The following is a 25076-nucleotide window of genomic DNA, read 5'->3' as shown; positions in this document are numbered from 1 at the left end:
TATAATCTTTTTTTAAACATTACATTTTTACACTTTCTATATTTTTTTAAAGCCTGAAAATGTCTTTCATCATGGGTTTCAACTTTTTAAGGGAATATTTCGGCTGAAGGTCGGCACTTGTGATTCTTTTTATTTTATTACATAACAGCCTGAAAATTTTCTAAAAAGTTACCTTGAGGTAAACGTAGATTTGAGTTTGCTTTGTAGAAAGTTCCAAGTTACTGAAAAACCTTCTTTGAGTTAGTCTATGTTCCTTTAATAAAATATTAAAGCTGGTTTTCAACAACACAATACCAAAATACATACTTCTGAAGCAAAGTTCTATCTAGATAACTGATTTTAAACATTTATTCATTCACAAAAGTTGAAATGAAAAACCATGCAAGATGCACATTTTCTCTTGATTTTATTCAAAGATATGACTTCGTCTTTGTCTCAATGTAAAAAGCAGCAATGTTCTTTCACATAACACTTTATTCATATTCTGATTTCTGAGTCAATTTAATTTGTATTTAGTTTTTCTTTAACAAAACAAGGTTTGGTTTGGACTAGAATGAAACCACCGACACCTGCTAACACAACTACTGATGTGGTGCGAAGAGAGGCCGACCCACACACAACCATGCGGCTCCTACACACAGGGATCAGCACACAGTGTTGGGCACAGATGTTCACAGACACTTACATAAATGGGTCTAAAAGGTCCAGGTTGGGTTGAGGTGTGAAACAGTTGCTGTGGTATTTGCAGAGTCCTCATGCCATGTAAAATGCAGAAAGCACCATTTTTTGCTCTAACAGGACGGGCCTCATCAAACTGCCCCTTTCCCCAGAAAGGAATGGGATGTCCCCACCACGTGGCGGCCGCGAGGGCGAGTCAGATGCAGTTTCATCGGTGTGACGCGACCTTCCTACTCGGCTTTCTTGGCCTTCCTCTTGCGAACGCCCTCGCCCAGCTCCTCCTTGGTTTTGATAGGTGAGGCGGCGGGGGCGGGGGCGTGGTGGTGTTCCTCCTCAGCACCGCCGAGAGGGGAGCCGAACAGCAGGTGGCAGACCCAGGACTCGATGAGGGCGAAGGGGGAGCCGTGGGAGTGTCGGGCGGTCATCACCACCTGGAGGAGGAGGAGGAGAGAGAGAGAGTTGGAAAAGTTCAGCTCAGTCAGTGGAAACATCATAAAAGAACTTCCTGATGAAATAACTCATGAAAACATGCCCATGAGTTGCATCATGGGAATTGTAGGATTGAGATTTTGGTGCTTGACCAAAGACATAGACATAAAGCTGGACACCGTGAATTATTCTCATAAGTGAAACCAAAGCATTTGAATCGCCCCCTGGTGGTTGGCTGCAGTATAGTTCATAAATCCCTCCTCCTTCATCTTAGTGGATGGGACGTTAGGTCAAAGTCAAAGTACTCGTCAGATAAGTTTCTACACCATGATAATTACTGATTAGAAAAAAATAACTAACTGTACTATCGGTTATAATCCCCGGCTTAATGTGTGTTTTGTTCAATTTAATCCTATTTATATTGTCTCCTGTTTCCTATATATCTTGAAGTTTGAATTTTCCTCACAGTCCTTAAAATGTGACGCATATAAAAAACATCCACAGCTTCACTAGAGTTCAACACGGCCAAAGGAAAGTAGCAGAACAATCCACATAACATGTCTTGCATCTGAATTTCAGGCAGTCGACTAAACGCACCTTGCTCGTGGCCATGAAGAGGGTGAAGGCGAGGATGAGGATGCTCTTGGACACGGGCAGCCATTGAGCCTCCTGCATGGTGAAGAGGATTGCTCCGTACAGGCTGGCTTTGGTCGGGCTGCGGAGACGGAAAAGAGACAAACTGTCAGCGTCACATCTGTTCATCATATTCACCACGAGTGGATACACAGATGGAGCGCAGGGTGAAAAAGCTCCTCCACCGGTTTGAAGCACGTTTATATTTATGGGGTTAAGCTCATCATCTCTCTAAACCGACAGTAAATGTTTATGACACAGTATGAAAGTTTTCTTTTTACTATTTGCTCTTTTATTTAAATTGAAATGTCGGAAGTTTTTATTAGATGTGTAATGACACGTCTGAGGCTTTAAGAAATAATCTTAAGTTTATCAAAAGCCCTGTAATAAAGTTAGAGATACTTTTTAACACAATAAAAACTCCTTTTGGGGGGTGGAGACATTTTCATCTGACATTCTTGTGTAGCAAAGGCCTCTTCTGGATGCTGCCACTAGGGGGCACCAACATCAAGAAATACAACATACAGTAGCTCCTTCAACAACTTGTGTGATTCAAACAACTGTAGTTTGTGTTTGACTGTGATCATATTTATCATATTTATCATCATATCTATTGGTTTGTTCTGTCTCTGGGTCTTGATGACGTGCTGTGATGAAAGAACAACATCACACATTCAAACCGACTCACAATGACATGCTGAGGATCTCGTTGGTCTCGGGCCTCCACACTCCACGCAGCAGCTGCTCGAAGTTGGAAATGAGAGCGACTCCTGACCCTGAGAAGATAAAAATAGAGAGTGTCAAAAAACGTGGTCGCCTGCAGATGCCTTTCTGTTGTCTGTGGCCCTTTCTGTTTCCATGGGATAGTTTCACATTGAGGAAGAACAGGGGAGAAATAGGATTTACAGTCGGTGAAAAACATGAGACCTGATAAGAGGACTGGACATCGCAGGCACACTGAACATCTCAATCGATCAAGACGATAATGGTTTCAGTTTTTTGCTGGTTCTAATTTAGGAGCATTTTTTTTTTTTTTTTACTTTATACATCAGGCTTGTAAAACATTATCTGCTCATGGAGACATTTTTTAATCATAAAAACTTTTAATATAAACTGAGCTCCAATTTAACTGTGAGGATTAAGGATTTGTCAGTGGGGATGTGTGAACCTGATTTGAGGCCCTGGGGGCAAAAATGAGCAGCTGGGACCATAATAATCCCTCAAATCTTTGTTACACTGATTTGTGTTGAGTTTTTGTGTTGACTTTCTCCACCTTTGAACACTATCTGGTTCCATGTTTGCTGTGATTAAATGTATTATAACTTTGTTGTTATGAGAATTAAAAAATCAAAAACACTTAAATACAGTGAAATATGCTGCATAACATTCTGCCAACATTGTAACACAAAGTGTTGTGCTCTCCTGTGTGAACACAAGTCGTGAACACACTGACCTTTGACGTATCCTACGATGACCATGATGAAGAAGCCGTGGTGGTAGGCGTGGTGGGCGTGGTGAACGCCGGCGGCGATCTTACGGGTGCGGACGACTTCCTTCAGGGCGACCAACACCAGCTTCACGGGCAGGAAGGCCACACATTTATAGAAGAGGTTCAGAGGGCAGTAGAAGACCAGGTACCTGGGTTTGGATATGGCAGAGAGAAGATTAGATATCAAGGAAAGAGAGGGGAAGTATTTCCTCAAATTGTCACCACTATAATTTAGATTTAGCTTTGATGATAACATATGTTCTGAATGTTTTCTTAGTTCTGTAGGAATCCATTTTGTACGTTTTAAATTGACAGCAGCAGAACCTCCATGGTGGAGTTAATGACCCTGAGTCACCTGGATTCAAGAAAAGTCTTTAAGAGATTCATGTGGAGGAGGACGTCCCTGCTCTGACTTTCACTTGTGTCCGTCCTGGGAGACGGATCCTTCACATTTGTCTCTCTCTGAGATTTCTATGTTTTTATTCCCCCATGTTTTGGAAGTTTTTCATTACTTTTTTTGAGGGTTAAGGACCCTTGCATCTTGTTAAGCCCTATCAGACAAATTATGATTTATGAATATGGGCTGTACAAATAAAATGTAATTGATTGATTGAGAAGTAATTTTACCATTTTGTCCTGTCAGATCTAAATGTAAAGTCACAATCCACCAATTATCAGCCAAATTATTTTTGGGAACAAAATCACCTCCATACAATGTACCAGCTGTTGACATTTTTAAAACGTACACAATCTTATAAGTTCTAGGAGAAGCCTGGATTTAAAAGAAGCAGACTTGTGACCGTGTGCGACTCTGTAACTGAATCTCTCCTCCCCTCTTGAAGGGGGAAGACACATTGAGGATTCTCTCACCAGACAGCTGAGGCCAGCAGGATGTGGCTGTTGTATTGGAAATAGTCGACTGGGCTGCTCCCGAGTAAGATGTCGGCCAGGATGTAACTACCGAAGCAGTAGAGCATGGCGCAGAGCCATGAGGCCACGGGACTCCTGCGGGAAACCTCCACCGAGCCTGAAACACACAGGAGCAGCTGTCAGGGACTGCTTAACAATTAAAACGCTTTTCTTTCTTCTTCTTTCGTCTTTTCTCAAAATTTAAATGACTCAATAAATAGATTAGGATTATAGGGTTATGGGAAATAACACACAGACTTTCCTTCAATTCCTTCTCCACTGTGACCGGGGGGGGGGGGGGGGGGGGGGGGGGATTTCTGTTTTGTTAATTTTGGTCCTTTTTGCGGAAAAATTGCAAATTGCAAATTTTGAATGTTTGTTTATTGAGCTCAGAACTGTTGGCGACGACCTTCTCAAGTCAATATCTGTGGATCCCTTGTGTGTTTGTCTGCTGTATCTACATCCACACCCCGTCCACCATGTCTGTGCACGCCCTGATAGTATGTCTCTTTATCATAATCTAATATTGACTCAGGAGTCGTTTACATGCAAAGTATATGATTTAAAGAATGTGCGTTTAAACGAGAAAGGCCTTTCCAGTGTTACAACATAGTGGGAGACGCTCAGTGAACCGAGATGCGAGCGCAGATCTCCGACAACAGGTGGCCGAGGGTGTCGTGGTGTGAGCGGCTCTCGGTTTGAGGGCAATCCGATCCTGAGAAATGTGGCCCTATAAATAAAACCCAGCTCAACTGCTTCTCCTGCCTTGCAACTGTCTTGACCTCTGACCCCCACACTTGTCTCTCTCCTTCTCCCCTCCGTCACTGCGGATCTCAAAACTCATTCATGTGCTCCTCTGATACGTGGCGAGTGCGTGAACTACTCCGACATGTGTGGGTGTGTGGGGGGGGACTTTTCTTGCAAATGTTGGCAGCACGGTTCATTTGACTGTAAAATATTCTGATGTAAAGTCGTTCGCTTACAGTCATGAGGTCGAGTTTGGGAACCAGACCAGTTGAGACCAGTGATATAATGGATTTAACTCGAAAACGCACATTAATGCCTTCAACTGTACGAATGTCCTTACACAACTGGGGTTAGGGGACAACAGGGGTAGCAGCACCGTCGCCTCACAGAAAGAAGGTTCCCTGTTCAAATACTGGTTTTGCAGGGATTGTTATTTTTGGAGTTTGCATGTTCGCCTGACTACTGGGAGAGTTTTCCTCAGGTGCTTTCTCCCACAGTCAAAGCACATGCAGATTGGAGTTAGGTTAACTGGAGACTCCAGTTGTCGTTAGGTGTGAACGTGAGTGTGAATTTGTGTCTGTCTCTATATGTCGGCTCTGCGATACACTGGCGACCTGTCCAGGCTGGAGCCCGCCTCTCTCCAAAGGTCAAGAGGGATTTGCTCCAGCTCCCCTCCCCCCCCTCCCCCATACAACTATAAGCGGTATAGATGGATGAATGGATGGATGGACAAAAGACAAATATGTTATAAGGACAATCATCCTACCCTCTTTACTACGGGACATGTGAACAGCAATGCAGTGTTAGATCTGCTTTATTTTTTTACACCGGTTAAACTGGAAGTAAACTAATTTAAAAGTTGATCTCAGCTTCACACTCACTACACAAACAGCTTTGATATAGAAGTCATTACTGACAAATGTTGATGCCTGACACGAGTGAAGTGAAATGCTCACAATTTGAAAGCATCAGATGTGAAGTGTTCCTTATTTCTAACTCAACACCAACAGTCTTCGAGACCAATCAGCCAATTGAGACCTGTGAACAGACTGATGAGTGTCTGACTCTGTGAGCTCGATGAGATTGATGCGACAGTTCATTCAAAGGAAAAAATCCATCTGTTTTCTATTTCCTGTGTTTGTAAATAAACACACAGGAAGTTCCACATCATAGTTAATCCCTTACAAACTATAGGGTTAATGTAGGTGCAGATTTTTCCTGAAGCCAAATAGTGAAGAGGAGGAGCGTGAATGTTCATTCAGCTTCCTGGACGCTCCTGTACTTTCCTCTCTGCAAGTGGCTTGAGCATCACTGCAGAGGAAGCTGAGGGTGATAATTACATAAAGGTGAATTTTGTTTTCCAGCATCCCAGTTGTTTAAGTATGAAACATGTGAATCATGTTGTACAAGTCGTAAACTTCCAGTAAAAGTTGTGAGCTTTGGTTCAGATTCTACACACACTCTCTCTCCCCCCCCCCCCCCCCCCCCCCCCCCCCCTCCCAAGGGACAATAAGCTAACGCTGTGCTTCTTGCCCAACCACTGAATTCATTTTTAACACTAAATAACACACTCGGCCCAAATGTAGCCTCCTGCAGCATGAGGGGCTTCGGAGGCCCACTGACACCGGCTATTTCCGGATCTTCTATTTATTGCCCCAACTCGCTGGAATGCACCGGCCTTCTCTCGGGTTTCAGCCTCCTTACGGCGCTCAACGTTAATTCAGAGTAGCTCAATCTTGGAAAAATATCCAACTTGACCCAAAGCTGAGTGGTTTTAATCTACTCCAGTGGTTTCCCACAGAGTAAAGGAGGTCAGGCTGCTGCAGACACACACACACACACACACACAGTCACCTCACAGCAAGTGAAGCAGAGAGCTGTGGTGCTCCGGCTTATGCAGGTCATGCTTTATAAGGATATAGGGCAACTGTAGTGATAACAGCAGAAAGTCCATATTGGGATATAAGAGCCTGGAGTGTTTATATCACAGAAGATTAACGTTAAAACTGACAGAGTATTATTACATTATTATTCAATTTATTCTACAAACACTAGATTGTTTAAATTAAGGTTATTACTTATATATTAATATCTGTATTTATTCTAGAAATATCTTATTTAAGCTGTTTTTTCTTTTACTTTAAATAGTTGTAAATAAACACAAGTCTGGTGAGCATGGAGCTTGTACAGACGCTGCACCTGCATGTATTACCTTAGAAACAGGTTTATCGTGTTTATCTTTAATTCAAACACACATTTTGACTTGATCAGCAAACAGAGAAGAAACTCACCTGGCTCATACTTGAGGTACATGATGGACACGATGTAATAAGCGACGTCAAACACCGGAAACATTCCCATTTTGGAGAACGCTTGGGCTAAGTCGTCCAAATTGAGAAGTGACAGCACCTCCATGATGAGTCTCTGACAACGGTCCTTGTTTTTTAATGTTTAAGTCTATTTGTTATTCCAAGCGCGCACTCTTGAATCGGAAGCCCCCCCTAACCCGGTCCACCGACACTCCACCAAGCCCACCGAGGTCTCGAAAGAGAAAGCCTGTGACACTGAAGCCCACCTATTAATACCGCTCATCTCCACAGCATCTTCATCTTCATCATCTTCATCAGCAGCAGCACTAGCAGCTCCGTGCCAGCTGCTGTGGAGGGGAGGTCCACATGCCAGCTGCTCGAGAATTACACGGACAAATCAACTGCTCTCTCTCCTGCCTTCCTCTTCATCATACTCATCCTCCTCATCGCTGCATCACGGTGAGGTTTGTCTGCAGCCCTCGAGAAACAACACGTGGAGTCAAGCCTCGCGTCCACGTTCAGTAACTGACTGTTTCACTGGTTCATGAAAACAATCACAAATAAACATCCATAAATCCGGATCAGCTCCTGCACCGAGGCGGACTCACATGCAGCCAAGTGACCGAGTCTAATCCTCCGAAGCTCCGCAGCGTTTGCTGATGTCACCGCTTGTTTACCTTCTCACAGACCGTGTAGAAAGGCTGCAGTGAAACGTGCAGGGCTCCTCAAACGCATCGTATATTTATCAGATATTTTTATATTTTAATATTATATGTCAATTAAAAAATATATTAAAAAAATATATAAAACAATTTAAATAAAAAAAAATCAAGTTAATTAAATTAAATTAAATTTAATTTAATTTAATTTAATTTAATGATGCTTCACTGGTTCTGTTTAAGGTGCGTTATACTAATGATGCACTAACTTTAAGGGTGAAGTATATTGTAGTTTTTAAACAACTACTTTATTTACTCAATCAGTAAGCTTTTCCATATATACCATGTGATTATCTTATGAAGTATTGATCATTTTATTCCCAGCAGTGTTATAAACAGTTACTAGTCTCATGTAGTTTGTTCTTGACGTCTTATTATGAAATATTACTGTTGTTACGTTTCTTGTCTGATGGTGGCGCTCGCTTTTTTGTCCTCAGCTTCCTGACAAGTCAAACTGAGGGGCAGTAAAAACCCTCTCATCGGGCCACTCGTTACACTGGAACCTCGTTGGTCACATTCCTGATGACGTAGCCGAATGCGGAAGTGGGGGCGTCTCTGTGATGTGACGGGAAACAAGATGATCGCGGATCTGTTGATATTCGGGTAAATGATTCAGTGTCAGACGGATTTTAACACAGAAACAGTGCTTTTATCAAACTGCCTTGTTCTTCTGTGTGTGCTATCGTCCACTGTGGCGTCAGTAAGATGGCGGTGTGACAAGCTAACTAGCTCCGTTGCTAATGCCAGCTCAGCAGCTAGCGCTGGCCCGGCAGGTAAACAAGCTCCCCTGTAGACACCGTGTCTCTCTGTGCTCCACAGGACCTTACTGGTGAATGCAGGGGCCGTGCTGAACTTCAAACTGTGAGTGGTCACCTCCCTGACACTAATCTGACTCAGCACTTAGTCTAAATACAATTAAGTTACTGGAAAGAACGATACACGATGATAATCCCTCAAAATGTTATTAAAGAAAAGATCAAGCTTGTAAAAAATATTCTTTCAGTATTTGAATATATGAGATATATGGTTGTAGTATATATGTTGTCATCATTAGAAGCTCAACAAACGAGATAAATTTATAAAGTTGAACAGAAGAAAATAATTTATATAAGCAAAGGGTATTAATGTTATGACATGAATGTGTTGAGGGCGTGTCGAAACCACTTTCAGTCGACTTTCTCAATCTTCACAATGTCGGTTATATTACTGTAAATAAAACCAAGCTTTAAATGTTTATATATTTAAGGGATGGCCCTATTTATTATTATCCCACACACTCTTTATAAAAAGTTGTCGTGCTGCTTTAAACTGCATTTACCATTTGGCGAGATGCTCTGATGCCGGTGCAGTGAGGGTTACATGCCACAGACAGAAGATGAAGCAATAGCAATAAAATCAGAAATGTCAAGACGATGTATAACCATCGCAGAGCAAGAGGAAACAGCACAACATAAATACAGTAATACAGCATCAGAATCTATAATTCAAACAACAAGTATCAAGCATTATTTACTCAATCAGACACAAAGACAATCAATAATCAGTATGGCAAATGAAATAATAATGTAAATGCTAAAGTATGCTTAAAGGTGTAGTTACACGTAAGGACAATTGTAATGTCCGACCCGTAACTCGGACACAACGACAGGAGATCATACACAATTGTTGAAGAGGTGCAGAGAAAATGAAACGGAGGGAGTTTGACTGTCCATGTTTTACAGCAAAAGGAAGGAGGCCCAGGGATTTGGAGATGACTCCAGAGCGCCAACAACAGGTGTGTTTGAGTGTTGCAGAGATATGGAATTACAATAAACAGAAACACTAGTATGTAAAAGCTTGGCCATTAAAAAAATGATTGATATCTTCTTCAGGCGACAACATCCGAGAGTTCCTTCTCAGCCTGCGATACTTTCGGATCTTCATCGCTCTCTGGAACATCTTCATGATGTTCTGCATGATAGTGTGAGTAAGATGCTGTTGGCCACTTCTGCCCATGTGCTTAAAATTAGTTAGTATTGGATGTAAAGATGAATTTGCTGCTCATCTAACTGGTTGTCTTCAATCCTCACAGATTATTTGGATCATGATCGACATTTGCAGGGACAAGAATCCAGAACCCCTCCTGGTTTTTCAAGATGGATGCTCTAAATTACTTCTTTATAGAACATTTCTGTTACTTTCGCCATTTTAAACTATAACTTTACTATATTTTCTTTACCACCTCTAATTCAAATACTACTTCTGGTCTCGCTGTACAGGAACCTATGAATCACTGTATTTATTTTGTCTGATTGGGGTTTTCACATTTTTACTCTTCTGTAAACTGTGACTCTATGAATAGCCCTGCCCTCTGCTGGACATGTGTTGTCATGTGCCATCGAGGTTCTGTACAGAAAAGTTGATTTGTTTTCTTGAGCATTGCCAATATAAAAAAAAGAAGATCATCTGGGTTGTAACGATGCACAGCCAACAGGGATTGTGAATAGAATTCTAACAGGATAGAATTGTTATTTCAGTGGCTTGTTAGCTCACTGTCATCATTGAAGGATCTCGTTCTGTCCCAAAGCCTCACAGACTTACCATGGTCCCTTTTCCTGTGTGCATATATGATGAGATATATAAACAACTCAAAAGTCAAGTTTTGTTATGTGCAGCCTCTCAGAGAGAAACTGTCATTTCCTGTGGTTTGGGGCACCTGGGCTGTAAGTAAATATGCACTTTGATGTAAATGTGTCCTTGTTCTCTTTCCAATAAAAATACAGTTTTCTTATCCAGTGTCTGTTAAATGACTGATTATACCGACCTTACAGTGAATAATGCAATACATATTTTTGATTGATAGATAGATGAATAGATTGACCCGCAAACATTTCCTGTGTTATTTCATGCATGGCTTGGTGGTTCTCTGCTGTATTGTTTTATAGCTTTTTTATAGCTCCTACAAAGAGAATATTATTGTTCTGATGAAGAGAGCCTTCTTCATTTGGGAGAGCTGGATTCCAAGGCACACCCACAACACCAGCTTGATCCTGTAGAACAAAGTCTAGGTCCTCAGCATCAGAGAATTCAGACTCACAATCAAGTCAAAAAATTGCCTCCTCATTTTCCTCATCCTGTTCTTCATGCAGCATCTTTATGAAGATTACACAGTACGTCGGAAATGATTTGGACCAGCCATACTGACACTCTGGATGAAGAAATTCAAAAGCATCGTTTTTAAAGGCTTATCAATCAATCTATAAAGTATATACTGTTATATTTCGAGTTTAGTTAGTTGATCCAGTTATGTTTAGCTAGCCAGAAAAGAAGCTAGCTAGCTAACAGCTAGTTAGTATTGTATGTATTTTCTCTTTCCCACTAGAAATAAATTGTAAAATAAGACTTACATGCGTCAGATGTGAAAAAGCAGCTTATATGTGTTTATAATGTAAGAAAGGAAAAGGTAAAATAACCATTTGTAGTAATCAAAAACAAGATTTAAAGAAAACTTAGAATATTAAATAATGAACATTTATTTAGAACATAAAGCAAAGAAACACAACACTCATTCATGAAATAACACAGGAAATGAAGATGGGCCATTTCTGACCCATGTTGTGCATTTGAAGGATAGAGATTTTATATTCAAAAAGTAACAAAGGAAAAATTTAAGGATTTGTGATCATCAAAACAAGTTAACTGGGGGAAATACCTGAAATACTGAACGATAAAGATAAATGAACACAATCTGAGCCGGGTCCCTTTTGACCCATGTTGTGAATCCAAAGGGTTAAAATCCTATTCAATTCGACGCGATGACGTCGACGCGTCTGACGTAGGATCCAGCGGCTGACGCAGGGTCGACGTCTCCGTCAGAGACGCCTCCTCGAAACAACGGTCGTCCAGTTACGACCTGTTTCTCTTCTCATTCTGGTATGAAACCACGCGCGGGGCTCGGTCTTTGTGTTCTGTGACCGTCCGAACCTTAGCTAAGATTCGGCGGGCGTCGACTCGGGAACATTGGGTTCGTTGACCGGTGAAACGGTCCAGTTCACCAGGCTAACACCGACTAGCTAACAGCTAACCAGCTGCACTCACCAAGCAGAGGCGCTGCTGATGCTGTTGTTTCACAGAATGAAGGCTAGGCTACATTCACCTGCTATCTCAGGCTGTTCTGTTCATTAGTTAGCTAACCCACCGATTTGAACCGATGTTAAGTCATGGAAGTTATACTCTAGCTAGAGTTTCCATCCTTCACGTGTATGAAATTAACGTCAGGTTGTTTCTATATATATTGCTATTCAGTTTCAGTTTCTGGTGCACATGAACCACAGTGTGAACACCGCACGTCGAGCCACCAGAGATGTTCATGTGTGAGGAACACTAAAAGAAAAGAGAAAAACAAACACCATATCTCTCACTTAATGGTTCCTCTCATATTCTATCAATCCGTTTTTATTTTTTATTGTGATTGTTGTAATTTAAAGTGTCCACATTCGTGAATAAATCCCACTCAAGCCTCTTGCAGAGCCTCAGGGGACATCTTCATATTATTAAAGATTTAAGTGAATATCTAAACAGATAATGTTTTCTGTTCAGAATCATCACTCAGCTTATTGTCTCAGCTCCAGTTGAATAATGATATTTAAACCTGGCCGCTATCACCATGCATAAGTCTTGAAGTATCTCTTGCCAGTGATACGCAGCTCACACTTTGTCTGTCCCGTGTCTCTCGCAGCCGAGGAGCAACTGCTGGGATGCCAAAGAAGTTCCAGGGCGAGAACTCCAAGGCGGTCACAGCCAGAGCCCGAAAGGCCGAGGCCAAGGCGACGGAAGACGCCCGCAAGAAGAAAGAGGAGGAGGACTCCCTGTGGCAGGAAACTGACAAACATGTGCTCAAGAAGGGGCAGAGAAAGGTGAGCTGTTACTCCAACCACCTCCCTCTGGGTAGCCTGCTCAGAGGAAGAAATAAACACAACAGTAATGTTGACAACATGCTGTCATATTTGAAAACAGCTTCTGATGTGGGGCCGGAATCCTGTCTTACCTTTTCCCACACACAAATCCACAGGTCTAAAGTCTAGATGGGATTAAGTCTTAACTTTCCCCTGCTGATTTTTGTTTTAGCAGCTAATTACAGAGGAGCACAAACAAACAGAGAAACAATAGAGAACACATTCCCTTTGCTTAACCTAATCAGCATTCAAGTGATCGGAAGACTGACATGTATTTAGTAATCTTAAATATCTTTATGTACATAGTATGCAAAATTACAGTGGATGAGTTTAAGTAAAGCTACATTGATTTCAGAGAGAGACAGACAAAAAATATGTTCCCAGACAGCCGGAGCTGGACCTCGACTTAACTCTGCGTCTTGTTAGGGTCACACACACGCTTCAACAGCCATAATGGACTCACTTCTTTGGGAACTTAACGGTGGATTTATTTTAATGTCTATTTGTCAAGCACACAATACATGTGTAGTATACTGTGTATAAGTATAAAGTCTAAGTGTTTCACTTTAAAGAACCATCAATAATGAGGTATTTTAGACGTCTGATCCAATATTTTTGGTCTGTAAAAAAAATAACATCATCCTGCTTTTCCAGGATGACAAGGAGAAGAAGAGGATCGAACTCATGGAGAGGAAAAAAGAAAACCAGCGTCTTCTTGATGAAGAGTTCGCCAGAATTAAAGGCAAATCCACGGAGGCTCCAGGCGGAGGAAAAGTGACCCGGGCCCAGATCGAGGAGACGCTTCTGAATGAGCAGCAGGAGGAGCTCCAACCGAAAGGTAAAGATCGGGTTGTCAAGATGAGTCAGGATCCGATAAAATCAGAAAGCTGTCGCTGAAACCCCAAAGTATATTTAGTTTAACCATGACAGCACCTTCTCATGTTTCAAATGATTGTTTCCTACAGAAAAGAGCCACCTGGAGACTCCACTGGAGGAGAACGTGAACATAATCATCCCTGAAAAAGGAGCCGTGGAAGCCAGATCAATAGAAGATGCCATCGCTGTGCTGAGGTACATTTACATTTCGCTCTGTGTGACACGCTGTTGTCCTAGTCATCTCTGCAATGCTGAATTTAATTGACAGCAAATGTGACTCATGAATGTGAACGATTCATTGTTATTCATTCTTCGTCTTCTAGCACGGGGCCTGAGGACCTGGACCGCCATCCGGAGCGGAGGGTGAAAGCAGCATTTCTTGCCTATGAGGAGGCGAACATGCCTCTCCTTAAAAAGGAGAACCCCAACATGAGATTGTCGCAACTGAAGCAGCAGCTGAAGAAGGAATGGATGAAGTCACCGGAGAACCCCTTGAACCAGCGCTTTTCCTCATACAACTCAAAGTGATAACACGCCTTCCATCATGACGCCATTTGAGCACTTTGGAGACTTTAATTGGAAAAATCTAATAATTTCATCCGTAAAATAACATGGCCACTACCTGCTCAGAAACAATATCTGCAGTACCAGAGGACGCTCGGCTCCGAGGAGAAGCTCACCCCTCAACGTCACAACTAATCATGTCCGTGCACGTGGCCTCTAATTATGAATGTGCGCATCTAATAAATTTAATGACATCTCTTTTTTTCTTTTCTTTTTTAGCACTTCTCTGAAAGTGGGGAATTGGATGTTTTGAGAGTAACTTATTAAAGTTGACCGCTCGACCATCAGTCATGTCTTGCGATCTTTCTTGTTTGGAGAAACAGGGAATAGAAGATGATGTAGTTCAAACTTTGATTCATTCCCGGGGAAAGTCGACGATATCAGCCAACAACAAAGTAGGCTTACTGGTCAATTTAAGACAAGAGATTAACTGTTAGATCAATTAGAGATCAAACAATTTCCATTGTCAGATCCATCCATTAGGTGACTGTTCCTGATATAATACTGCTGATGCTCCCCCTCCAGTATTTGAAGGCTCTGTACTCTGTGATCTAGGATCGCCATGAGCACAATTTGCCACTTAAGAGGAAGTTATAAGAAGAAGAAATTGGCTTCAAATTGTGTCAGAGCCTCAGTGTGTCTAGTTTAGGCGAGTTTATTTGTACAGCACATTCCAGTTCAATGTGCTTTAAATAAAATATAAAAGGCATCATGACAAATTTTTAAAGTAACATAAGACAAAACAGAAGCATTGGAAAAAGTTATATAGAGAATAACAAATAAATACATAAAATTAGTGAAAAGAACAATGCAGTGTAAGAAATGGGTAATTATTTGAATTATTAAAAGGCTGTGGCCAACAGGAAGTCTCCAGCATTGACTGAAAAGAAGTTGCAGTGGGACGCTGCTTCTCCATGTTTAGTTTTGGCTCTGGGGTCAGAAAGAAGACCTGTTCCTGACGACCTGAGGGATCTGGATGGTTCATAACGCAGCAGGAGACCAGAAATATATCTAAGCTCTAAACCATTCAGTGCTTTATAAAGCAACAGAAGGATTCTGAAATGGTGTAATTGACTCCAGAATCTACATTTTGAATTAGCTGCAAGATTTTGAGAGAATGTTTTGTTTTTGATACACCTGTAAAGACACAATTACAAGTCAGCAGAAGATAAATGCATGGACAAGTTTTTCCAAATCCTGCTGAGACACAAGTTCTTTTATCCTCGACATGTTCTTAAGGTGGTAAAAATGTGACTTTGCAATGGTGTTAATGTGGCTGTTAATGTTACAGCCTGCGTCTACGACTGCACCAAGATTTCTAGCTTGGATTGTGGTGTTTAACTTGACAGATTTTGAATTGCTCTTCCTCGTCTCCAAAAACAATTACTCCAGTTTAATTTGTATTTAAATGTAGAAGCTGTACCCTGGCTAACTTGTAACCCATCTGCACCAACAAGATGGAGTAAGACAAGACTGTGCGCTATACGGATTTATATTCGTAAAGTTATTGTGTCAATGAGACTTTAAGGTTTTTGACATTACTAAAAAGACCAAGATATATTTCCTCAAATAAAAAACCTCTTCATCTTGTACAGGAAGAAACTGGCCTCTCTTATCAACAGCAGCAGACGCTTTGGCTTCTCGCCAGCTGTGTTAGTGTCCTGGTGGGCTGGTTGAATTTCTGAAAACACTTGTGATCGAACAATCCGAATTGTGCTGCCTTGTTATTAATAACAAATCTGTTTACAAAATGACCAATATTATCATGAGATGTATCTGGTAGTTTCACAACAATTCAACTTAAATCCAGCTTACCGTAACAACATTTACTTATCTTGGCCGTTCTTCCTATATTTTTTCATTTTATTGTGGGAGGTGGCTCCGTTGGTCACAAAGCTTTTCTCCAGCGCAGCAACATTCATATACTGAGCTGCTGAGGCAGCGAACTGCTTTGTAGGTTTTCTCTGGTGCCAGGTGGAGAGACGGCAAACACTATTACAGGGCTGCAGCAGCGTGACCACAAGTACATAAACAAATAACTGAAAGGTGAATAAGGTGAATAACAAATACACTTTACATGCTGTTATATGTGGGAAATTGGGTTTAGAAAAACGGTTTTTACTAAAGCTATTGACATGTTTACAATTTTTAGGAAATGCAAAAAAAGGTTGTTGTGGTGTATTTCATATTCAGAGACATCAGATCTGTTTTGTATTTATAGTTTTTGTTTATATCTAAATAACCAAAAAAATAATTGAGTCTGAAATGTTTTAATCTGAGGACAGTGTTGTTTAGTGTTATTATAAATTTGCTGTTGTGTTTCTTATATGTCGAGGACACGAGACGAGCCCTCTGCTCCCTGGCTTGATTCATTTGAGGCAGATTTATAAATGGACACTTTTGTCCATCCAGGCTCTTGTGGCGGAGGAGATAAGAGACCCTGTGAAGACCTTTGAAATACGGAGCTTTAATGACAACTTCAACTGACCTTTTACTTTCCATTTTGCATTAAAGAAACCAGTTCCCTTTTCTCTTTCCCTAGCAACCAATCAGTCCACTCCCAATTTATAGGGATTTCTTTGAGCTCATGTGCGTGTGATGCTGCGCCTGAACATCACACGTACTCTGGTCTGATGTTACAAGGCTTGTTTTTGTTTATCTTTATCCTAACCTGTTGCCGCTCCTCTAACCCTCCCACTCTCTGTCCATTTGCATGTCCACCCTTTACCAGGCCAGCTGCTGCTGTCCTTTTCTTTCTTCATGATGAATTCTAATCATCACTTTCAAAGGAAAGCGTCTCCAAAGCTCCTTTATCAACTGCTCGTACTGGGAGGAGGGAGGCAACTGTCCACCACCCACTCAGGCTGCTCCTCTCACCACTTCTGATCTGCAGACCGGGAGAACTTCCTATTTGTAACCTGCCTCTTTGAGTTTGGAGAAAGCAAGATATGGAAGAAGCAGGTAATGATCACCAGTGGGGATTTTGTTGTTTTATTGTTTTAATTTATTTTTAGGACGAATTCATGAGCAAAAAAAAAAAACAAGTTTATATTATTTTGATTGCAGTTAAAGGGTTATAAATAGGGCAACCACCATTTAGATAGAGTTGCTGTCCTAAAACAAATTTCACCCATGACAAATTTGATATTCAAGTTAATATAAAAAATGTAAACAAAGTATTATAATTGTCAAGCTGTTGTCTTTGTGTATTTATATTTTCTTAGGGACCATTTTCTACGTGGATGGTGACGATTAATATTTGGGCAGAATTGAAGAAACTAAACATACTGTGTAGATCACATTAGTCCTCATGGTCGTCATGTTAGGTTAATATTTTTTAGGAAAATAAAAAGGATAAAAATCTTTGTTTTTTAAAGTGACAATTTTGTAGGGTTTGATAATATGGGTGTATCTGTGGATATATACGATTTAAAATATCTATATATTCTTTTTGGAATACAAAATGTATGCTATATTATATGAAATAACATCATCGGTTAAAATTTGTAATCTTTTTTTCTCTCAAATGAATTAAGACACAAATAGATTTTAAAAAGACACATTGATACTTATTAATCCCAAATTAAGTATTTCCTGTTATTCCTCTGAATAATGTGTGGAACTGATCCGTGTAATTATCAGAGGCTTTCTGATTTTCCATGCACAGCAGACTAACATATGAGCATTTGTCAAAATGTTTCTCATTCAGAAACAGCTTAACACACAATCTGAGGCTCAGTAAATTCATTGCTTTTATATCAGTGATGATTGTGGCCATGATTAAATACTCAACTGTATGAATTATTACTTAGATAATTAAATTGACTTAACCTTTTTCCAACAATGTTTCATGGTGAGCAAAAGCCATTAAGGAGGCCAAAGACAAAAATAGAGATAATAAACTTTATATCTAGAGGAAAATAACAGGGATCTTTTGTTTCTTCAAATTTTTTTTTAAACATTTTTAAATGTCATCAGTTAACGAAAAAAACATAAATTAATGTATAATATGTTCATGTTGTTAAAGTGTGACATCCTTATTAATATATATGATTGATTTCATTATGGTGTCCTGCACATTATGTATTCAGCCTAAATCAGGATTTACAAGACAGCATGATGAGAAACAGAAATGGTACATGACAGAAAGAAGTCTTTTCTTTTTCTCTTTCCAGTGTGGTGAAACATGATCTGCTTGTGATCTCATTTCAGCTCTGCGTTGATGCCATGAGGTTGATTCTGGTTAAACCCACCAACGCAACGCGACGCCTCGACTCAACAGGTGAAGTCTTCCCCAACGGGGTCCATGAGCATTGCACCTCGGGCGGTCCGCCCCCTCCGACAAGAACCCCTGAGCACGATCAGTACTCTGGAACCCCAGTCGAGGCATCTTCATCCCCACAGGAGACAAGTCTCTGCTGCGTAGCACCTTCACCCCATGACAAATCAAATGGAATCCATCAAGTTTCAGCCCAGATGTCGCCGCTGAAAACTCGGAACCTAACCTTATCCCAACTGAGCGATCAGGAGTGGCTGCTGCTTTGTGGCCAGGTCAGCAGCGTAGGAGATGATTCGCCCTCGGCAGAGAGAGGAGGGACCAGCGGGGGCCATCCGAACCACAACGACAGATGTGGATGTTCCTGTCCTGACCCACACCAGCATTCACAGACTTTTCAAGCTGCATCAACACTTGGCCCAGTGCAGGACCGTCCCTCCAGAATCACACATAAGAGAAGACTTTCATGCTCACCACATACCCAGTCTTTTTCTCAGAGCAGCCAAGGTTCGACCTCATGCCAGGTTTTACCACAGCAAACCAACCAAAGGGATCTTTTCAAACCTGCAACAAACCAGCCGCATGATAATTCCATGCCTCAGCGCAGTGACCGTGACGGTCAGAAGGAGCTTTCGCAGCGGCAGCATCCTTGCAATCATTTCAAAGTCAAGGACAGCAGCCAGGCAACCTGCCCCAATTTGTTCAACATTCCTCTAACCTCAGTTGAGAGTGCTGAGTCGAATCAGATTCTTCACCAGCGGCCTCAGCCAGCCGTCACTGCAGACCTCAACTGGAGAGAGATTTTCGGTAAAGAACCACTGTTGGTTCAACAGCGTCAGAATCGAGACTCTCGTGGCTCCATGACTGGTGATCAGGCCTGTAAATCACCTGGGGATCCGTCGATCATCCTCAAGTGTCGTCATCTCCCTTACAACCTCCTGACCAGCACTGCACGCATGAAGAGGTCATCCACTCCAGACAAGAGTGTCCAGTCCTTCTCCATCAGCCAGTACAGTTCACTTGAGAACCAGGGACAAAGTCAGGTGCATGTTCTTCTCTTAATTTTGTATTTTCTTTTTGGGCAGTCCTGTTTCTCTCGTTTACTCTGTTTAAGTTTTTTCCCAGGTATATTGTACTTTCGATGACATTCCCTGTGCTGACTCTTACTTTCAGACATCCTCTGAAGTCCTTGATGGGTCCAAGGTCTCCCTCCCTAAACATTCTCCCCCGGCAGCGGACAACTTAGAAACCAGTGGCTCAGTTAACGGGGATGCAGTGCGACCGCTGGGCAGCTATGGCGCTCTGAGATCCAGTCTAGCAGATCTTCACTCGGGCCAACAGCCTCTTCCGCTTCTTAACAGTGCCATCCTCGAGGACGCCTTCTCCAAAGTCCTCAGAGAAGACTCCAGTAAGGCCAACAGCAACAACCTGAGCAGGGAGGAGGGCAGCGCCCCACAGAAGAGGACCAAGGACCTGAGCTACCGGCTGGGCCAAAGGAGAGCTCTCTTTGGGAAGCGTAAACAACTCAGTGACTACGCGTTGGTCTTTGGGATGTTGGGCATTATCATCATGGTGATCGAGACAGAGCTTTCCAGGGGAATTTACAGCAAGGTTCGTCCTCTTCAGACTTATGACCTCTGTAAAGGAGGTTATATTTACACCCCTGTATGTTTGTTTGTTTGTTTGTTTGTTTGTAAGCAAGATTACGCAAAAACTACTTGATGGTTTAGCACGAAACTTTGTAGCAGGATGTAGTATCGGCCATGGAAGGATTTTTTAAATTTGGAGATAGTGCTGGTGGCAGAAACTTGGACTATGGGCAGAGAAGGTCTCTGGTCCGTCTCTGGTTCGACTCCACGGAGAGACAACAAAAGACAAACCTGGATTGATCTGTCCAAAAAATCCAAGAGTCTCCCTACCAAGTCTAGTGCCCCTGAGCAAGGCACCTTACTCCCCCAACATCTGCTCCCCGAGCGCTGTACATGGTCGCTCACTGCTCTGTGTGTCCTGCACCAGATGGGTCAAAAGCAGAGATTAAATTTCCCTACCTGCATGAGTGTCCCTTTGCATGACTGTGCATGTGTTTGGGACGAATAAAATGCATCTTAATTTATTTATTTTCACTGATTTCCCGGTGAATAAGTAATGGAGCTTGATTAATAATAAAAACCTATTTAGGCGACTTATATCTAAGAGTCTGTGTAATTTTGTGCAGCTTGATCAAATTTAAGGGGACTGATGGGCCCCGGCAGTGCTCTACTGAGAGCCATTCTAGTTTATAAAGTGTGATTACTTTAATAAATACAGATGTACAACGATTACAAAAAAATTCATGAACCTGATGCCTCCAACAATTTCATTAGTCATTAGAATTAGTGGGTTTTAATAGAACGAAATTCCCTCCTTTAACACTGTTAATTTGCACTGGTCACTTGTGTAGTTGTAATGTTTCTGTTTCCATTATTTGCAGGAATCCATATACTCATATGTCATGAAAGGCCTAATCAGTCTTTCTACTGCTATTCTCCTTGGACTCATTGTGATGTACCACGCGAGGGAAATCCAGGTAAATACTTTAAATAAATTAATAATAAAGACCATTTAGTTCAGTTTCATGTGATCTTTTTGTTTTGGTTGGTAAACCCGACTATCTGAGAGTGGAAGATAATTGTGCCACCACACAGCCCCATGTTAGCAAGGACAAGACTTTAGTCAGTTTACTTCATCTTTGTTTTAAATTGTCATCACAGAACAGATTTTTTTTAAACAATTCTTGGATCTTGATGAAATAAAACAAGCATGTTTAGGAATAGTAAGTTATGATAGCTTGATTAGGGGACTGTTGATCCTTGGTGGAGGTGAGTGCCTGTCTAGTGTCCATAAATGTATCAATCATATGAATTAAACATTGACATTAAACTACAGTTAAAATATAACAGTTTATAATTGATAATTGACCTCAATTTATTATATACAGTTTAAATCTACTATATTATATCACTCTATGTTATTAAATCCTTTAGTGTTCTGTTCTTTTCTCTTACAGCTCTTCATGGTGGACAACGGGGCAGACGATTGGAGGATAGCTATAACCTTTGAGCGTGTGCTCATTGTCACGTTGGAGCTTCTGGTCTGTGCCATCCATCCAATCCCGGGCCGGTACATGTTCAACTGGACGGCTCGACTGGCCGTCAGTTACACGGCATCAGTGGCCGACGCTGATGTGGACATCTTCCTCTCCGTGCCCATGTTCCTGCGCCTCTACCTGATAGGCCGGGTCATGCTGCTCCACAGCAAACTGTTCACGGACGCCACCTCCCGCAGCATCGGGGCCCTCAACAAGATCAGCTTCGACACTCGTTTTGTGTTGAAGACCCTGATGACCATTTGCCCCGGCACAGTCCTGCTGGTGTTCAGTGTGACCTGTTGGATCATTGCAGCGTGGACCGTGCGGCTGTGTGAGAGGTATCAGCAAACAAATTCTGAACTTCTCAGACCTTCTTTCATCCCTTTTAGTAACAACTTGCAATAGTACATTATCATTAAAAGGTTTATAGAAGTCCAGTCGACCTTGTTTTTAACTGTTTTCTGTTGAATGCTTTAAATTTTATAATTTGTAAAGTAAAGTTTGTTCTTGACATCCCAGCCTCAGTCTTCAGCCCCAGTTTCCATGTCTTTTCAGGTATCATGATGCACAGGAGGTAACTAGTACCTTTCTTGGAGCAATGTGGCTGATCTCCATCACCTTCCTGTCCATCGGCTACGGAGACATGGTCCCACACACCTACTGTGGAAAAGGTGTTTGCCTGTTAACAGGAATTATGGTGAGACTCATAGATGTAGCAGAAGGTGAACCTATTAAAACCAAAACTGTATACCAACCAAAAGGCCAGATTTCATCTATGAGTGAAGCAACATTTTGTATAATTTGCTAATTCACTTGTGTAGTTTGTACAAAACTGTTGAAAATCCCATGCAGGAAGAATCACAAGGCGGTCAGTAACAGTTACATGTTTAAATTATTTCTGCTGACAGACACTTTGAGTAAACATATTGTATTATGATTAAAAGTACTTTAAAGTAACACCACTGTCACTAACCACTGCTCTCCTTCTCAGGGAGCGGGCTGTACTGCTTTAGTTGTTGCTGTTGTTGCGAGGAAGTCTGAACTCACCAGAGCCGAAAAGCACGTCCATAATTTCATGATGGACACTCAACTTTACAAAAAGGTAACTTCAGGATCAGAGATGCAAATTTGTTGTACGTTATTCATAATATTATTGGTAAATGAACAGACTGGGCAAGCTTAGGTTTTTTATTGTTTATCTCTCAGAGCTTTACAGTGGAACCTGAATTTATGTTAAGATTTTACACTAAAAAATAACGTTTATTCTTTTCATTCAAGTTCTGTCAATTTGGTGGTAACTTTTATTATTTAAAGTTAAACTGAAAAACAACAAACCCGAATTACATTTCTTCATCATTAGGGTTTGATAACAACTTTTTTTGTATTGGATTAATGTTTTACTCTTTCTTTTATGGGTCAGGCTCTATAAAGTTTGCAGTACAGGACCCAATCAGAACTTAGTGTAAATGCTGCTCTGTTGGCCTGTAGATGCTTCTCCTTCTCTGCTGCTTCATTCGTGTGTTTTTTCCTCCCCAGGTTAAAAACACAGCAGCTAACGTGTTGAGGGAGACGTGGCTCATCTACAAAAACACTAAGCTGGTGAAGAAGATCGATCACGCCAGAGTACGCCACCATCAGCGTAAATTCCTGCAAGCCATCCACCAGTAGGAATAAGTTTACATAACTTGTAGAAATTGTGCACGTTGCCTCAATTTGCTAAAGGCTAAATTGTTAAAACAAAAAGTCACATTTGTAATCTGCATTTACTTAACTTGGCAAGAAAGTGACTATGTGTCTGATTTTTTTTTTATCCGTAGACTGCGAAGAGTCAAAATGGAGCAAAGGAAATTAACGGACCAGGCCAATACAGTCGCTGACCTTGCCAAGGTCTGTATGTGTGGTTTCTTTCACATTTTTCAAATATGGTCAAAGGAGAAACTGAGTCAGCTAATAGTAATCATTAGTAATCATCTCGCTCAAACTGGGAGACCAACGCTCACATCTGAGGGAAATCCCTTTGCTCAACTAAAACCTGTACTTTACCTTCCATGACATCTCGAAATGTCTGCAGTGAAAAATGCCTCTTCAGGGATCACAAATGGAAAAGAAATGTGCATGTCACATGATGAATAGTATCATTTTGGTAAGGAAGCTTTAAGAGTCCACAGCTCTGCAAATTAATAAGTAAGTAAGATGAGTAACCATGATTTTACGGATAAAGATGTTTCGCAATCTAATACGCTGAGGGACTCTGTGATGCCTTCTTCAAAGTGACCTCAAGGTCAGATATGTGACCTGTCCTCCCTGCTGCCTTCAGACTCAGAACATGATGTATGACCTGGTGTCGGAGCTGCAGCATCGGAGCGAGGAGCTGGACGGGAGGATCGTAGCTCTGGAGGCGAAACTCGACTCCATCCTCCTCAGCGTGCAGTCGCTGCCGATCGTGCTGTCTCAAGCAATAACAAAGCTACAGAGGGACTTCCTGGACAACTTGGCTTGTCGTGTCCACTTCCTGTCGTCCTCCCTGAGCTCTGAGTGCTGTACCGTTCCTTCCAGGCAGCTCTGTCCGGGATCCATCCCTCCAGAGACACCGTACAACCAGTAGGCCTCAACAACCTTTTGTTGTGCTGGGTTGAATTTTTCCCAACCAGCATTCAGCATTGGAGTCTGTATGAACATCATTTCTTAGTGTCGTCTGCTCCAAGTTGTTCAGGTTCACGAACCAGGTCTCATCCTGTTTGTGAGCCAATTCTTTACAGTATGGAATGATGTTCATGGAAAATTAACATGTTTTCAGCTGAAAATAACTGCTGGAGGCAGAAGAGTGAGACAAGTTCTAAAGAACAGAAAAACTGTAATATAACTATTTATTCATATTTAATCATTTGAGAGCTATTTTACTCTGTAGTTCAGAAATGGTGATTCATGTCATTGGCCGTAGCTAAACAACATTATTATCATGGGTTTTAGACATTAAAGATACATGAATCTAGACATAACATTATTTTAAAAGTTCTGATATTTTTAGCTGCTGCATAGTATTCTATTTTAAATACTAAAATACAGCCTGTGTATTAAATCACTGAAATAAAGTATTTTGTGTATTATGTATGTTTGAGGCTTCTTTGTTTGTATATTGACAATGTCAACTTTTTACAGACACACGTCCAATAACTGTTAGCGCACACTCTTACAGTATTGCTTGCTTTTATTTTAATTTAACTAGTGCCCTGCTGAGCTCACCGGTTTGTTCTTGGCCAACACCATTCATTGTACTTTTGACCCCGTGTTAACTTGCATAATATGACAAATAAAAACTTGAGCCGTGGTTTGGGCACAACTGCTTTCTTGGGTGTATCGTGACTTTTAGTAGTAACTCAGGTCAG

At 41.4% G+C, this 25076-nt stretch overlaps 4 protein-coding genes across 12 annotated transcripts; 3 read left to right on the top strand and 1 right to left on the bottom strand.

Annotated features, from left to right (window-relative positions):
* Nucleotides 1-389: 389 nt before the first annotated feature.
* Nucleotides 390-7850, bottom strand: tmem38a (transmembrane protein 38A). The gene is made up of 6 exons (XM_053430977.1): nt 7177-7850; nt 4100-4256; nt 3194-3378; nt 2429-2516; nt 1705-1822; nt 390-1109 (listed from the first exon to the last, which is right to left on the bottom strand). The coding sequence occupies exons 1-6, from the start codon at nt 7298-7300 to the stop codon at nt 909-911; spliced, it is 873 nt and encodes a 290-aa protein (XP_053286952.1). The 5' UTR covers nt 7301-7850; the 3' UTR covers nt 390-908.
* A 548-nt stretch (nt 7851-8398) lies between these two features.
* On the top strand, nt 8399-10683 carry smim7 (small integral membrane protein 7). The gene is made up of 5 exons (XM_053430978.1): nt 8399-8516; nt 8733-8774; nt 9635-9687; nt 9785-9875; nt 9985-10683. Exons 1-5 carry the CDS (start codon nt 8449-8451, stop codon nt 9998-10000), a joined length of 270 nt encoding a protein of 89 aa, XP_053286953.1. The 5' UTR covers nt 8399-8448; the 3' UTR covers nt 10001-10683.
* Nucleotides 10684-11705: 1022 nt separating this feature from the next.
* ccdc124 (coiled-coil domain containing 124) lies at nt 11706-14574 on the top strand. 2 transcript variants are annotated; one of them, XM_053430387.1, is made up of 5 exons: nt 11706-11825; nt 12631-12808; nt 13502-13685; nt 13813-13918; nt 14047-14574. In XM_053430387.1, exons 2-5 carry the CDS (start codon nt 12650-12652, stop codon nt 14249-14251), a joined length of 654 nt encoding a protein of 217 aa, XP_053286362.1. In that variant the 5' UTR covers nt 11706-11825; nt 12631-12649; the 3' UTR covers nt 14252-14574. The 2 variants fall into 2 exon arrangements, with proteins under 2 accessions (XP_053286362.1, XP_053286363.1); XM_053430388.1 differs by having other exon boundaries at nt 11777-11916.
* A 2176-nt stretch (nt 14575-16750) lies between these two features.
* Nucleotides 16751-24797, top strand: LOC128448071 (small conductance calcium-activated potassium channel protein 1). 8 transcript variants are annotated; one of them, XM_053430610.1, is made up of 10 exons: nt 16751-17248; nt 18463-19606; nt 19737-20174; nt 21034-21129; nt 21610-22028; nt 22246-22387; nt 22682-22792; nt 23227-23354; nt 23508-23577; nt 24008-24797. In XM_053430610.1, the coding sequence occupies exons 2-10, from the start codon at nt 18515-18517 to the stop codon at nt 24293-24295; spliced, it is 2784 nt and encodes a 927-aa protein (XP_053286585.1). In that variant the 5' UTR covers nt 16751-17248; nt 18463-18514; the 3' UTR covers nt 24296-24797. The 8 variants fall into 8 exon arrangements, with proteins under 8 accessions (XP_053286585.1, XP_053286584.1, XP_053286589.1 ...); XM_053430609.1 differs by having other exon boundaries at nt 16752-17248; nt 18500-19606; XM_053430614.1 differs by having other exon boundaries at nt 16752-17248; nt 18500-19606; nt 23227-23313; nt 24008-24142.
* The last annotated feature ends 279 nt before the right edge of the window (nt 24798-25076 follow it).

The sequence above is a fragment of the Pleuronectes platessa genome, chromosome 9 (assembly GCF_947347685.1).
Source record: "Pleuronectes platessa chromosome 9, fPlePla1.1, whole genome shotgun sequence".
NCBI classification, from domain to species: Eukaryota; Metazoa; Chordata; class Actinopteri; order Pleuronectiformes; family Pleuronectidae; genus Pleuronectes; species Pleuronectes platessa.
Note: the sequence above shows the minus strand (reverse complement) of the source record. Positions and strands in the feature narration are given on the sequence as shown.